Source organism: Macrotis lagotis, chromosome X, assembly GCF_037893015.1.
Source record: "Macrotis lagotis isolate mMagLag1 chromosome X, bilby.v1.9.chrom.fasta, whole genome shotgun sequence".
NCBI classification, from domain to species: Eukaryota; Metazoa; Chordata; class Mammalia; order Peramelemorphia; family Peramelidae; genus Macrotis; species Macrotis lagotis.
Window position 1 is genome coordinate 138896454 of NC_133666.1, and position 17403 is coordinate 138913856.

The 17403-nt window shown below is 33.8% G+C and overlaps 1 protein-coding gene across 5 annotated transcripts in view; it reads left to right on the forward strand.

Annotated features, from left to right (window-relative positions):
* The window catches only part of SDK1 (sidekick cell adhesion molecule 1), a 1240677-nt gene that overhangs the window by 851888 nt on the left and 371386 nt on the right, over window positions 1-17403 (forward strand). For all 5 annotated transcript variants that reach the window (XM_074200552.1, XM_074200555.1, XM_074200553.1 and 2 more), the window contains 3 exons: window positions 5129-5245; window positions 12732-12899; window positions 14952-15054. In XM_074200552.1, coding sequence (XP_074056653.1) covers window positions 5129-5245; window positions 12732-12899; window positions 14952-15054 — 388 coding nt within the window. The remainder of the gene's footprint in view (window positions 1-5128; window positions 5246-12731; window positions 12900-14951; window positions 15055-17403) is intronic.

The window sequence follows — 17403 nt, forward strand, 5'->3', positions numbered from 1 at the left end:
GACTGTCTTTTGCCTCTATTTTGTGTCTCTGGTGCTTAGTGCATAATAGTGCTTGGGACCTAGTAGAAACTTCATAAACTTCATAGCTGATTTTGGTAGATTTTGACAAACTAAAAGTTGCCAAGATGACCAAGGGTCAGTTTTATGATACAATATAGAAAATGGCATACTAACTTTAAGTATTCCTATATTTAAACTGTAGATGGATTCTTAGAAACTTGGATTACAACCTGAATCTTGGTAGATGAGCTCATTTAAATTCAGATTTGTGAATCTTATAACCTTGGTAACTTCCTTAAACCTCAGTTTCTTCTTCTGTAAAATAAAGACATTAAGCAAGATGGATTCTGAGGTCCCTTCTATCTCTCTAGAGCTATCCTTTTATAAAATAGTAAGTATTCGTTCATAAGAAAGAAGTGACTCCCTAGTTTACATTTTCCCCCTAAATTCAGATGTTTTACATGTTGAATTTTCTTAAAGCAGGGCATACCAATTATGAGGAAAAATTATTCAATATAGAGAAATGCTATATCTGATAGTGATATTTATAACTTCCTCTTAATAGCTCACACTTACATAGAACTCTATAGTTTACAAAATGCTTCCCACCCCACTTGTGAAGTAGGTAATGCTTACATTATTATTTTACAAATGAAAAAAATGAGGTTTCAGGAGATTAAAAGACGAGCCCCAGGAGACCTTTCCTCCTTCCCCTTTTCCTCTACTCAGACTCCTCTTTACACTATATCATGCTGCTTCATATTCTACCTTATTGCAACAAAAATAAAATAGAATTTGGAGGAGAAAATAAAACTTCTCAAAAAAGTCTTAAAAGAAATATAATATTTCTTCCATTTATCAAACATGGTTTGAAAATGGAAAAATTCCATTTCTTTAATATTTTCTTTAACTGGGAGTTATTCTTCATACCTCATTTCCTTGGTCTCTCATATAATGCCTATAACAAACTAGGATTTACCTGTAGGTCTTGATCCTTGATATTATAATCTCTTCAGCTATTCCCTACCCACACATTCAGTGACATTGTCCCAATCCTACATTTGGCTCTCATTCCTAAGTGGGAAAGGAAACAGGAGTCAGTAGCATCCCTCTCATATTACACTTCCATTCATACATTTGATTTAGTGGAGAGAGGGGTTAACCTTCAGGCAGGAAGACTCCTTGATTCAAATCTGTCCTCAAATACTTGTGACTCTGAACAAGTCCATTAACCTCTCTGGGTTTCACTTCCTCATTGTAAAAGGAAGGGGTTGTTTTAGATGTTTTAGATCCCATCTAGCTCCTGTGATTATACTGTTAATTCCATTCTCCCTTAGCTCTTCCTTTAATATGACTCTTTTACTACCAGCTCCTGGTCATTGCAGGATACATAAATGAAAAATTCTTCATCCAAACCCCCCCAAAAAAAACCCTCAAAGTTGTATTTTTCCTAACATATTTTAAATTGATAAACAATGTTCAAATTACTATACTATTATAAAATAACCATAATATTTACTAAGAACTTATTGAATATAATCTTAGATGATGCAAAAAATATTCAAGTTCCTCTTGTGCCTTGGGATCTTTACTATGAACACAGATCCTTATTACCTCTCATTTAGACTATTGCAATAGTCTCCTAATTGACTGGTCCTTCTAGCCCCAGTCTCTCTAATCTATTTTCCATACAGTTGCCAAATTGATATTCCTGAGGCATAGGTCTAATCATGCCCTTCTTTTCCTTTGGAGGCACCAGTGGCTACCAGATTTTTGTTGTTCAGTCATGTACAACTCTTTGTGACCCCATTTAGGGTTTTCTTGACATAGATACTGAAGTATTCCCTCCTTCAGCTCATTTTGCAGGTGAGGAAGCTGAGACAAAGAGAGTTAAGTGAATTGCTCAGGGTCACATAGCTGGTAAGTGTCTGAGGCCAGATTTGAATTCTCCTTGACTCCAGGCCTAGGGTTTATCCACTGGGTTACCTAACTGTCCAGATGTCTCTGAAATAAAACATAAATGCCTCATCTTGAATTTAAATTCTTTCACTCTAGACCAGAGGCTTGTCAACATTTCTATGACTCTCCTTAACATGTTTTACATTCCAGCTGAACTGCCTACCTACAATGAGGAAAAATGCTCTTAATACTAAGGAATTAATTTTATTTCCAGTTTACATCTGAATATAAGTGACAATTAGGATTCCATCTTGATTCATTTGTATAGATTTCCTTGATTGACTAGAATGTACTTTCTCCTTTACTTCATACAATTGCTAACATCCTTCAAAGTCTATTTCATACAGAAAGCCTTTCCTGATCCCCCAAACACACCCTTCCCAGTTGCTCATGTCTTTCCTGATCAGAAGTTACTTTATATTTCTTTATCTCTGTTCAACATGGTATGGTACAAGAGAAGATTACTGGAAGACCTGTTATCAAATCCTGCCTCTGACACTTCCTACCTATGTGACTCTGGACTGGTCACTTAACCTCCAAGGTGTTTAGTTCCTCAAAATGATGGGGCTGAACTAGCAGGTCTCTGAGAATCCCTCTAACTCTAGTTCTTTCCATGACTCTGTAATTTTATGTTGTTCCTTTACTCAACTTGGAACTTCTTGAAGGTATAATCTTTCTATCCCAGAGTCTAGTGCAGGGCCTGGCAGATAATAGGCATGTCATAAATGCTTGATGAGAAAATGAATGTATTTATGACGTGAGGAAGGAAGGGAAAAAACCTATAGTTGATGAGGTCCTCAGGAGTTTCTGTGAATGGACGATAGGATCTCCTTAGCAAAACCTTTGAAAGCTCAAAAGATATCAGCCTAAAATCCTCCAAGCAATATGAATATCTGTCCCCTGCATTGTATCATGTAATGACTTGGTCAGTGTGGTGAGTAAGTTTATCAGCACATTTGTAGGCAGTACAGATAGACATTAAGCTAATCTCATAATTGAGTAGGAGAAAAGTTGACTGGGAGGCATTTAGAAAAATGTTCAATATTTTCAAGTCCCTGCTATCTAATATAAAATCCATCTCTTTAACACAAATATTTTTTTAATAATGCCTTATGGCTTTAAAACATGGACTACCACAGTCCCTGAAGGATCAGGCTTACAAATAATCAAAAAGGAAATACAGAAAAATCCATGGTAATTGTAAATAGGCTGCTACATCTTCCCAAGGTTGGCTTATGTGTAAGAAGTAAGAATATTGGGGCATAATATTATGAGTAGTAGAGGTATAGGAACTGGAGTGAATCTGAAATGGACCTTTTATATCTTCCAAAAGTTGCTTATTGTTTAAATTTCCTTCTTCAAATCATTTGTCATTTTTTTTCTTCTAAAAACTGTGCTTCATACTTCAGTGGGCTTTGATCTCCCTGATATAGGTACATGCTCCAGTGGTGCAACTAACAACCCATCCTTACCTTTTTATCTTGTGCTATTCCTGTCCATGTTCTCCTACACATCTTCCATAAAACTCCTCCCCAGTGCACTAGAGGGTCTTTCAACATTCCATGGACACCAGTGTCAGACACAGTCTGTCCATTTGTTATCCTTTTTTGCTATGTGAGCAGCTCTCTCCTTTCCTGATCATCCATTTCATTGTGATGATTTTTATATAAAACTCATATGGGAATCAGCCTTGTTAATATTGGACTGCAACTCTTCATGTAGTCATCAGGATTTGAACCTGCACAGGAAGACCCCAGTGGATAGAGCACTGGCCTTGGAGTCAGGAGAACGGAAGTAAATCTAGCCTCAGACACTTATTAGTTGTGTGACCTTGGGCATGTCACTTAACCATGATTGATTCACATACAGGGCCAACTCCAGGAATCCTGATTCATATCTGACCACTGAATCCAGATGGTTCAGGAGGAGAAAGTGAGGCTGGTGCCTTAGCACAGCCCCTCTCACCCAAATCCAATTCATGTGTTTGTCATGATATCACCTCCCTAATGTAATTATCTTCCTCAAGAATGAAGGAAAACACTGGACTGCAAACTACCTACCTCTGCTAGATCTTTTGGTTCCCTGCAATTTTGAGTCATTGGAACTTATGACAGTCCATGACACTTAGTAGCCTAGCATTATTGCAATATGAAGTGGTTGGGAAAGAAATATTATGTTAAACAAAACCAATTGTATTCTTATAACCTCTACTTCCTACTTCTCTCCTCTGAAACTAAAGGGAAAAAAAGCAGTCTGGCCTCTCTTCCATGTCACAGTCACTCAAGTATGTGAAATTATAGGAATAGTTAATAATAGCTAATATTTCAATAATGTTCTAATGCTTGCAAAGTATTTCACATATGTGATCTCATTTCATCCTCACAACAATCCTATTAGGTAGCAACTATTATTTTTCTCACTTAATAGATAATGAAATGAAGATGAGAAAGATAAGTGATTTGCCTAGGGTCAAAGAGTGAGGAAAATAAGATTTAAACTGAAGTCTTAGTGACTTCCAAGTCCAGTCTATCCACTGCATGAGCTAGCTATTATTTTGTAAATATCTGATTGAGATTGTATATAAATGAAAGCTTATTGTATAGAAGAAGGAGTTGAATTACAATTCAGGAATCCTAAAGTCTGTTCTCTTTTCTACCATTAAGCCTGTCAATGATATTAAGTCAAATCTCTTTAAACCTTAGCTTCTTCATCTATAAAATCAAGGATTAGACAAAATGATCTCTACTATCTCTCTTACCTCTGATATTTTATGATTTTTTTGAGGGTCACATTTACAAGTAATTTTTAAAAAAATCTATCTTTTTGAAGAAGGTGAGAACAACTTGTTCAGTTTATTCAAATAAAAAGCAATTTCTTTTATTCTTTCACATTTATTTCAAACAATTCCTACACCTCCTGCAGTGTCTCACTTGCATATCTATGAGTAACATAAGATTTTATTTTCACTTAAGCAGTAAACAAAATTGAGCAGTTCCTTAGAGATGAATAATCAAAGGTTATCAGCCACATCTGAAAAGTTTTCTTTCCTTTCTTTTTAATAGTTTTACTTATTTCTTGGATTCATTCTGTAAAAATTGATCTGAAATACTCCAAGGTGGTAACTTGAAAATCTTTAAAGGAGGTTCCCTGATTTCACTTTTGTTCTCAGATATTGCTCCAATATTTACTCAGTATCCAGTGGATACCACCATTACAGATGGAATGACAGCAGTGCTCACCTGTGAAGTTTCAGGAGCTCCAAAACCTGCTATCACTTGGAGAAGAGGTATGTGTTTGCATCTGTGTTAGGGTTTAAGACTAGATCCTATTGATATATTACCTTTTCACATAAATAGGATCATCCTAGATTGTAAATTTCTTAATAAATAGGGAACATATCTTTGCTGTAAGTTTCTTTTGATCTTTATCAGTGTCAATTTAGTTCACAGACACTCTAGAGAAAGCATTTAGCACCCCCTATTGGCCAGTACACTTGGACTGATAAGCCTATTGAACAAAGCCTCTAGGGTTTTCAAAACCAAAGGTCTGTGAACCAGCCACCCCCACCAACAAGCGATCCTAGGAAAATGAAGAAAGACCAGCAGAAGGGGGGGGGGGGTCCATTGAAAGCTACCTCAAAGACAAAGGCCCTAACTCAAAACTAGAATTTCTGAGGGGAATATGAATTGGTTTCCAGCCCAGAAAGACTTCTTAGAAGAGATCAGGAAGGAGTTTAAAAATAAATTGAAAAAAATTGGGAAAAGAAACTCAAGAGAAAATTAACACCTTGCAACAAGAAAACAATTCCTTAGAGAATACAATTGGACAAAAGCAAAAAAAGAAAATAATTCTCTCAAAACCTCAATTAGGCAATGGAAAACTTCAAAAATAGAATTGACTAATTGAAAAAGGAAGTGCAAAAAGTAAATGAAAATTCTTCTTTAAAACAAAGAATGGAATCTGTGGAAACTAATGATTTCATAGGACAACAAGAATCTGTTAAACAAAACCAAAAATTCAAAAAAATAGAAGAAAATGTAAAATACCTCATTGGCAAAACCACTGACCTTGAGAATAGATACAGGAGAGATAACTTAAGAATCACTGGGCTTCTCTTTGTGGTGGCAAAGAAATGGAAATCAAGTAAATGTCCTTCAATTGGGGAATGGCTTAGCAAACTGGTATGTGTATGTCATGGAACACTATTGTTCTATTAGAAACCAGGAGGGATGGGAATTCAGGGAAGCCTGGAAAGATTTGCATGAACTGATGCTGAGCGAGATGGGCAGAACCAGAAAAATACTGTATACCCTAACAGGAACATGGGGGTAATGATCAAACTTGATGGACTTGATCATTCCATCAGTGCAATAATCAGGGACAATTTTGGGCTGTCTGAAATGGAGAATACCATCTGTATCCAGATAAAGAACCATGGAGTTTGAACAAAGTTCAAGGACTATTGCCTTTAATTTAGAAAAAAAAAAACTGATATCTTATTGTCTGATCTTGTTATCTTTTATACTTATCCTTAAGGATATGATTTCTCTCTCATCACACTCAATTTGGATCAATGTACAACATGGAAACAATGTGAAGACTGACAAATTGCTTTCTGTGGGGGGTGGGGGGAGGGAAGTAAGATTGGGGGGAAAATTGTAAAACTCAAAATAAATAAAATCTTTAATTAAAAAAAAGTACCACTGGGCTTCCTGAAAACATTGAAGAGAAAAAAAAGCCTGGACTCAATATTACAGAATTTAATGATGGCAAATTGTGGTGATATCATGGAACCAGAGGGCAAAATAGTTATTGAAAGAATACATCAATAACCTCCTGAAAGGGATTCCCACAATGAAAATATAAGGAATATTGTGGCCAAATTCCAGAACTATCAGATAAAAGAGAAAATCCTGCAAGTAGGCAGAAGGAAACAATTCAGATACCAAGGAACCACAGTAAGGATTACACAGGATCTGGTTGCATCAGCATTAAGGAACTGAAGGGCCTGAAATGCAATATTCCAGAATAGCAAGGGAGTTTGGAAGGCAGCTAAGAATTCACTATCTGACAAAACTGAGCTTTCTCTTCCAGGGGGAAAAGATGGACATTTATCCAAATAGGAGACTTTCAACTTCCCTAATGAAAAGACCAGAGCTAAATAGAAAATAAGGACTTCAAACAGGAGACTCAAGAGTCACATGAAAATGTTAAAAAAAAAAGGGGAAAGAAAAAAGAACTGCTATCTAATAAGATGAAACTGACTATATTCCCACCTGAGAGAAAGATTCTCATAACTCTTGAGAATTGTAACTTAATTGGAGAGAATATACTTAGCCAGCAGTGATGGACACTCATGACTTATCCATGCCACAGATAGAAAGATTTAAAAGCAATATCTCCTTAAAAAGGACAGACAGTAAAGAGATGGGAGGATGGAGGTGATTGAATGGAGTAAATCACATTACATAAAGAAATATAAAGGACCTGTTGCAATAGATAGGAAGAAAAGAGGAGGTAAGAATCACTTGAATCTTACTCTCATCAGATTTGGCTCAAAGCTAACATAAACACACTCAGTTAATTTAAAAAAAATCTTACTTTTCAAGTATTAAAAGGGGAAAGGGGAGGGGGGGAACAGGAACTAACAGAAGGAAGGGAAGGAAGGAAGGGCAAAGGGAAACAGGAAAGAAAGGGGAAGGGGTTGGATATAAGGGGGCAAACACACTGAAGGAGGTGGTATTCTGAAACCAAATACTGGGGAATATAGGTAAAGTAAAAAAAGGGGGAAATACAAACAGAGAGAAGATAGCATGGAGGGCAAGAAAGAGTAATTATAACTTGGAATGTGAATGGGATGAACTATCCCATAAAATGTAATTGAATAGCAGAGTGGATTAAAACCAGAATCCTACAATATGTGGCTCACAAGAAGCTCATCTGAAGTAGAAAGTTATATAGATATAGAGACAGAGATAGATATGGGGAGAGAGAGAGAGAGAGAGAGAGAGAGAGAGAGAGAGAGAGAGTGTGTGTGTGTGTGTGTGTGTGTGTGTGTGTGTGTGTGTAAAAAGGTAAAAGATTGGAGCAAAATATATTTTGCTTCAGCTAAAGTGAAAAAAAGCAGGGGTAGCCATCCTCCTCTCAGTCAAAGCAGCTTCAAAAATAGATCACATTAAAAGAGATAAGGAAGGAAACTATATCCTCCTAAAAGGCATCATAGACAATGAAGCAATTTCAATACTAAATATGTATGCACCAAGTGGTTTAGTATCCAAATTCTTAGAGGAGAAGTTGAAGGAGTTACAGGAAGACATAAACAGCAAAACTCTACTGGTGGGAGACCTCAACTTCCGTCTCTCAGATTTTAATAAATATAACAATAAAATAAACATGAAAGAAGTTAAGGAGGTAAATAGAATGCAATAAAAAAAGCATAGACCTTTGGAGGAAACTGAATGGGCATAAAAAGAATATACTTTTTTTCTGCAGTACCTAGCACTTACAAAAAATTGACCATGTACTAAGGCATAAAAACCTTATAATCAAATGCAGAAAGGCAGAAATAGTGAATACATCCTGCTCAGATAATAATGCAATAAAAATCACATGCAATAATAGGCCATGGAGATATAGACCTAAAACCAATGGGGAAACTAAATAACCTCATTTTAAAGAATGAATGAATTAAGCAACAAATTATAGAAAGAATTAATGATTTCATCCTAGACAATGACAATAATGTGACAACATACCAAAATTTATGGGATACAGTCAAGACAGTTGTCAGGGGATATATTATAACTTTAAATGCTTATATGAATAAATTAGAGAAAGAGGAAATAAAACTAAATATGCAACTAAAACAATTAGAGAAAGAACAAATTAAAAATTCCCAATTGGATACCCAATTAGAAATTCTAAAAATTAAAGGAGAAAATAATAATAGTGGAAGCAAGAAAACTATTCTACTAATAAATAAAAACAAGATTTGGTTTTATGAAAAACCAATGAAATTGATAAACCTCTGGTTAATTTTTTTTAAAAGAAAGAGAGAAGAAAACTAAATTGCTAGTATCATAAATGAAAAAGGTTAACTCACCACCAATGAGAAGGAAATTAAAGTAATAATTCGAGATTATTTTACCCAACTATATGCCAATAAATTTGATAATCTAAGTGAAATGGATGAATATTTACAAAAATATAAGTTGTCTATGTTAAATGAAGAGGAAATTAAATATCTTAATAACCTTATCTCAGAAAAAGAAATTAATCAAACCATTATTGAACTTCCTAAGAAAAAAAATCTCCCAAGGCCAGAGGGATTCACAAGTGAATTCTATCAAACATTTAAGGAACAATTGGTTCCAATTCTATATAAAATCTTTTGAAGAATAGGTGAAGAGACAATATGGTGCTGATACCTAAATTAGGAAGAGTCAAAACAGAAAGAAAATTATAGACCTATTTCTGTAATGAATATAGATGTAATCATATTAAATAAAATGTTAGCAAAGCAATTACACCAATTTATCACTAGGATAAGACACTATGACCAAGCAGGATTTATCCTAGGAGTGCAGGGTTGGTTCAATATTAGGAAAACTGTTTAGTATAATTAACTATATCAGTAACAAACCTATAAAAAATCCTATGATTATCTCAATAGATGCTGAAAAAACCTTTGACAAAATACAGCACCCATTCCTACTAAAAACACTAGAGAATGTAGGAAAAAAGAATTGTTCATTAGACCTGAAACCATCAACAAGCATTATATGTAATGGTGATAAGCCAGAGGCATTCCCAGTAAGATCGGGGGTGAAGCAAGGATGCCCATTATCACCACTACTATCCAATATTGTGTTAGAAATGTTAGTTTCAGCAATAAGAGAAGAAAAAGAAAATGAAGGAATTAGAATTGAGAAGGAAGAAACAAAGCTCTCACTTTTGCAGATGTCATGATATAGAAACAACGAGCAATTTTGGCAAAGTTGCAAGATATAAAATAAACCCTAATAAATATTCAGCATTTCTGTACATTACTAGCAAGATACAGCAACAAGAGCTAGAAAGAGAAATCCCAATCAAAGTAACTTTAGACAATATAAAATACTTGGGAGTCTACCTACCAAGGTAGTCTCAGAAACTCTATGAAAACAACTATAAACACTTCTCACACAAAATCAAATTTAAATAAACAGGTAAATATCAACTGCTCAAGGATAGGCCAAATTAATATAATAAAAATGACAATTCTACCTACATTAAACTGCTTATTTATTGCCTATAAATCAAAATTCTAATGAATTTAATGAACTAGAACAAATTATAAGTAAATTCATACGGAAAAATAAAAATTCAAAAATTTCCAGGGATTAAATGAAAAAAGGGTTTAAAAGAAAGTGGCTTTGCCTTACCAGATCTAAAATTATCTTATAAAGCATCAGTCATCAAAACTATCTGAAAACAAAACAAAACAAAATTTTAAAAAAGCAAAAAACTGTCTGATATTGGCTAATAAATACAGTGGTGGATCAGTGCAATAGACTAGATGCAAAAGAGATAGCAGGAAATTATTATAGTAATCTGCTTTTTGATAAACCCAGAGAGTCTAGCTTCTGGGATAAAAACTCTCTCTTAAATAAAAACTGTTGGGAAAATGAAAGTTAGTATGGCAGAAATTTGTATTATACCAACATCTCAAACCCTATACTGAGATAAGATCCAAATGGGTACAGGATTTAGACATAAAAGTCAATATTATAAACAAACTAGCAGATCAAGGAATAGTTTACCTGTCAGATCTATGGAAATGAAAGCAGTTTATGACCAAGGACCAAGGAAGAGATGGAGAACATCATTACCAACAAACTAGAGAATTTTGATTACATTAAATTAAGAAGTTTTTACACAGACAAAACCACTGAAACCAAGATTAAAAGAAATGTAGTAAATTGGGAAACATCTTTTACAACTAATATTTCTGACAAAGGACTCATTTCTAAAATATATAGAGAGAACTGAGTAAATTTATAAAAAAAAAAAACATTCCCCAATTGATAAATTGTCAAAGGATATGCAGCAGCAATTTACAGATAAGGAAATCAAAGTGATCTATAGCCCTATGAAAAATTGTTCTAAATCATTACTTATTTGAGAAATGCAAATTAAAGCATCTCTGAAGTACCACTTCACACCTATCAGACTGGCCACTATGACCAGAAAGGACAGTGATCAATGTTGGAAGGGATGTGGGAAATATGGGACACTTAATACATTGTTGGTAGAGCTGTGAACTCATCCAACCTTTCTGGAGAGCAATTTGGAATTACACTCAAAGAGCAATAAAAATATGCATACCCTTTGACCTAGCAATACCACTACTGGGTCTATACACTGAAGAGATCATGAAAGAGGGTAAAAGCCGTACTTGTACCAAAATATTCATAGCAGCCCTGTTTGTGGTGGCAAAGAATTGGAAATTGAGTAAGTGTCCATCATTTGGAGAATGGCTGAACAAATTGTGGTATATGTACATTATGGAACACTATTGTTCTATTAGAAACCAGAAGGGATGGGAATTCAGAGAAGCCTGGAAGGATTTGCATGGACTGATGCTAAGTAACATGAGCAGAACCAAGAAGAACATTATATACCATAACAGCAACATGGGAGTGATGGTCAATCTTAATGAACTTGCTCATTTCATCAACGCAACAATCGGGGACAATTTTACAGTATCTGCGATGGAGAATACCATTTGTATCCAAAGAAAAAATTGTGGAGTTTAAACAAAGGCCAAAGACTATTACCTTTAATTCTTTAAAAAAGTTATCTTATTATGTAGTTTTGCTATCTCATATATTTTATTTTTTCCTTTAGGATATAATTTTTCTCTCAACACATTCAATTTTGATTAATGTATACATGGAAGCAATGTAAAGACTATCAGACTGTCTTCTGTGGGGGGTGGGAAGAGGGAAGCAAGATTGGGGGAAAATTGTAAAATTCAATAAAACTAAAAATAAAAGAAATGTAAAAAACTTTTTTGATCACTTTACTTAACAAAAAAAATCTTATTTTGATTGATTCATTGATTTGCTGAACATAGGAAATACTCAATAAATAGTTGTTAAATTCAGTGAATGAATATGAATTAACTAATACTATCAGCTGAGCTAAATATGAACCTAACTTAGGATGCTTTTGGTAGTTGCATTAATTCTTTCAAATTCCACTTTAGAGGGAAATTTGTAACTGTTTGTAAACTATGAATCAATAGCTAGAATTAATGAAAATGGGGACAAGGTTTAATCTTGGGCAAATCTTAATGAAACTTAAAAAGAATCTAGGATTCCTGTAATATTAATTTGTGTATTTTAAAAGAAATAACAAACATTCTTTTGGTTCTTTACTGACTAAAATTTGTTGAGTCATTCAATATTTGTTAAGTACCCTATATAACTATTGTATTTGGGAAGAGCCTTTGGGGTTATCTGAATTTCCTAAATTGTGTTTTTATGGTTGGAGTTACTAAAACTTCTAAAGGTGTGTCTAATTTACTTTTTACAATGGAGACTCTGACTCAGTTCATTAAAATATTCCCTGGAGCAGACTGACAATCATTCACCTAATCAAGATTATCTTTTCAGCTTGAAAAGATCTCTTTTAGGAAACTTGATGGCTCTATGAATTTTGTTACAACAAATGTTACTATATTTTAAAAGTGTAGTAGCTGACTTATTTTCATTTTTGTCATTTTTCAGGGAAACAGATTTTGGCCAGTGGCTCTGTTCAGATTCCTAGATTTATTCTTCTTGAGTCTGGAGGCCTGCAGATAACCCCAGTCTTTCTCCAGGATGCTGGCAACTACACCTGCTATGCAGTCAACTCTGAAGGATCTCTAAATGCATCTGCAATGCTGACTGTGTGGAGTATGGATATAACACTTTATATGAAATATTCCATTAATCACAACTTAACCAGGATGTGATTTTTAGGAAATATTATTATGCTCTTGGCCTTTCCCACTTAATCAAAAGAAAATAGTTATTTTTACAACTAATTTACTAAAATTTATTGAGTAATCATCTTAATTTTTCAGGTTCTAAGAAACAGAATATATTAAAAAATTTACTGAAACAATTATGGAGAAGAAATGTTATCTATATTGTTACACCAAGACACAAAAAATGACTTGCTTGTTAATTTTAGAGCAGCAGTCACCTAAGAAAACTAAATTAAGAATTAAAATACTTACAAAGTATTCTTCATTTTGCTGACTAATTATCAAGTAAGATGCTTTTGGAAAATAGCAAAATAATGAAACTGTTCTTGTTTCTTGATTCTAAGCCAAAAAAAACAACTCCCTGTAATTATTATAAGAGCACTCATCTTCAGCTCTTGCCTGTTCTTATTGTCTCTCCTGAAACTCAAAATAATTCTGATTCTACAAGGAGAAGAATGTATAACCCAAAATTATAACTTTTTTAGGCTTGTTATTTTATACATGGTATCTATATTTCATTCTGACCTAGAGTCCAGGTATATGCTCCAGAAATTCCTTTTTAAAGTAGCAAATAGAAGACAAATCAACTTACAATATTTTTTAAATAGCTATAATGTTCAAGTGACTTTCATTTTTCATGAATAGAACACTGAATTTCAAATCAGAGAACCTGGATCCCAGAACTGATACATATTACCTGATTTTCCTTGGGCAATTTATTTAACCTTTTGGAACCTTGATGTTCTCAGGTATAAAATGAGGTTGGACTAAGTGACCACTAGAGGTCCCTTATAGCTCCTTTTGTGATTCTGCAAATATTTTAAAAGTTCTAATCCATTTCTTTAAAAAGTTGAATTATGGTTTATTTTACATTGGTTTAATTTACTTTGTGACTTATTTAGGGGTTACTTTAAAGAAGTAGTCAGACATTTTGTTATGAGGCTTATTTGACAGTTCCTCTCCTTTTCTATTTTGAAAATACTGTGCAAGTATACCTGTGGAATAAAATCTCTCAAAATCAAATTCTAACTCCCTGGGACCTTCCAACTGCTTAATTGGCCTATACTTCATGCTAGTAGAGGCTGTCTTCCTTCTCTGTGATAGTTGTTTCAAATATTCATCTCTAACCTGTGTTCTATTCCTTTATTAAAGTTAAGTTCTGAAAGCAGTATGGCACATTGGCTAAAAAGTTGACTTTAGAATCAAGAAGACTTGGGTTCATATCCCACCTCTGCCTCTAAAAATTATCTGTGTTATCCTATAGCTGGGATCATGAAGTTGTAATTCTCATTTAAAAAAAATCTCATCAGGAGATTTACTGAAAGGATCTTCATCTTTCTTTGTGACATTCAGCATTATGCTCATCTCAAAAATTTTACATCATATTCCCATAAATATTTTATATGACTAATAGATATTATGAGTATCTTTCCATAAAATACATTATAAAGAATTAAAAGAGCATGCATTTAAAGTTAGAAGGAACCTCAGAGGCCACCTAATCCAACTTTTCATTTGTATAAGATGAAGAAACTGAGGCTTAAAGAGGTCAAATTACTTGCCTATGGTCATGAGACTTGTAAATGTTATAAGTAGAATTTGAGCCCATATCATGCTGATTTGAAGATTTGTACTTGACATTGTAGTTTAATATTTTTGAATAGGATCTTTCATACAAATGTGCTAATGTATGAAGGCCAAGATTGAATTGCCATGATCTATCCCTTTTTGAGCAGTACAACTTACTTTAATGTTGTGGTATTGGTAACACTCTCAGGTCTCTTGAAAATCTAATTCATTAGTGCTAGTTTTAATTCTATTACCTACTTTAATTTACTGAGAACATTATAAGATACTTTTTTTGGCAAAATTAGAGACAACTTAGAACTCTCAATGTCAATCAACCAGTTCATTATTATAAAGGTAGAAACTCTCAAACTCATAATCTTGTCTTAATTGTGACTTATGTTTCTTTTAGATCGTACATTTATTGTCTACCCTCCTGAGGATCGAATTGTTATTAAAGGAACTACAGCCATTCTGCATTGTGGAGCAATTCATGATCCTAGAATTCCTATCAGGTTAGTATAGCCTGCTTCTCTTGGGGTTTGTTTGTTTTTGCTTCATATTGTTTTATAATATTCTGTGGGCATGTAAAATTAAGTCATTAGATGAAGAGGAATTTTAGGAACCTCAATCATAGTTGTGGACCCTGATTGCTGTATCTTAAGGGTGTAGGTTGTATCATTAATCACCCAAATCCCATTTTCTCCTTCAGCCTTATGTATTATTTACAGTGAGCTATGTTCCACTTCATGACTTCAATACAACTTTTCATAATTTTGCTGCCAAGGTTAATACACTATCTGTAAAATGGACTTGTCAGAGGCTGATAGTTAATGAGAGAAAAATCCAGAGGGATCGAAAGGGATTTCAGAAATGTTTACTCTGGGACTATGGAATACCTGGGAAGAGAGACTCCTTGCACTCCCAGGAATATTTCACAGCAAAATGAGGGGAGGAAAGGTCTGGAAAGTTGGAAGAAAGGAAATCAGAGTCCTCTAATGAATTTATAACAAAAGACTTTTAAAAACTTCAACTGGATGACCTGAAACTTGAATCAAGGCATAAGGAATTTTTTATCTTTCTTTGAATTCTCACTGTGATTGTAGTGCCTGAAAATTTGATGATCTTGGTGTTATTAAAATTGAGTAATGATTACCTATAGAAAACTTTTCTCCACTATAAGCAACTACCTGTATAATTTAGAAAAGTAAAAACAACTTCATAATGGTTTTTAAATATTATTGAAGCAACTTTGAAAGTAATTCTAAAAATTATTATGAAATTTTTTTTTTTCAATCTGCCTTTACTTCAAAAAGCATCTGATGATTTCTGGTATGTCTAAAGTAATTTGTGTCTCCCCAAACACTTCACATACATTAATTATCCTATTTCAACCTCATAATAACTCTATGACATTTTGCCCACATTTTACATATGAAGAAATTAAAGCTGAGAGTCAAAGTGACTTTTTTAGGGTCATGGAGGTGATAAATATTCAAAGTAGGATTCAAACTCAAGTCTTTCCCACACCCTATCCACTTAGAATGTTGCTTTCTAAAAAAGACTGAATGACCGTCAGTTTGGTAAGGCTGAGCAAGTTATGGTATGTGAATGTGATGTGGTATATGAAGGTGATATTTGATGTAAGAAATGATGAAGAAGATGATATCTGAAAAACCTGAGAAGACATGAACTGATGCAAAATAAAGTCAGAAGGAGAACATTTACATAGTAACAACATTACAAAGCTAATCAAATATGAAGAACTTAGTAATTCTGATAGATAATGATCCATCACAAATCCAAATCATAATGAAAAATTCTGTCCTCTTCCAACTAGAGAACTGATGGTCTCAGAGTACAGACTGAAGCATTTTTTCTTTTTCTTAATTATTTTTTAAGACTATAACCAGTGCAAAAATGTTTTGACTTAATTTGCATAATTAGTGTTATATTCTTTTGCTTTCTCAATGGGTGATGGAGAAGGTAGAGAGAAAGAAAATTTAGAACTAAAAAAAAATTTAAAATGATATTTTTTAAAAGAAACACTGAGTGAAGTCATATCTTTACCAATGGTACATTAATGTGCTGATCAGGCAGTTTTTAAAGTAAGAAAGCCAAGCTATCAATACATCTTTCAAATCACCAATAATTGAAAAAGTGAAAATTGAAACAACTTCGAGATTCAACCTCATACCCATCAGATTGTTGACGTTCACTGCCAAAGAGAGCATGACAATTGCTGGAGAAGCTACAGGAAAATAGGCCCATTATTGTATGATAAGTGGAGCTGTGAATTGGTCCAGACATTCTGGGAAGCAATTTGAAGCTATGTCCAAAAGAGTTTCTAACTGTATATACCCTTGGATTTAGTAACACTACCACTTCTGAAAAGAGATCAAAAAACATTGAAAAGGACAGTTATGTACAAAAAAACTTTAGCAGCTATTTTTGTGGTGTCAGAGAATTGTGTGGAACAAAGTATTATATGTGAATGGAATATTATATAAGTATACTGTAAAAAATTATGAAAAGAAGTTTTAAAGAATTCAGGGAAAACTTTATGAGCTGATACAAAGTTAAGTGAGAAAGACCAAGAAAACAATTTATAAAATAACAGCATTATAGGAAAAACAACTTTGAGAGGCTTAAGATCTCTTATCAATACAATGAGCCAACACAGTTCCAGATGACTGATGATGGAACATATTACTCAACTAATGGGTGTAGAATAAGACATAGCCAACATAGAAATTTGTTTTATTTGTTATGCAAATTTGTTAGAGAGTAGTTTTTGTTTTTATTTCTTTTTTCCTAGTGGGGAGAGTTTGGAGAGGGAGAGAAAAATGATTGTCCATTAACAA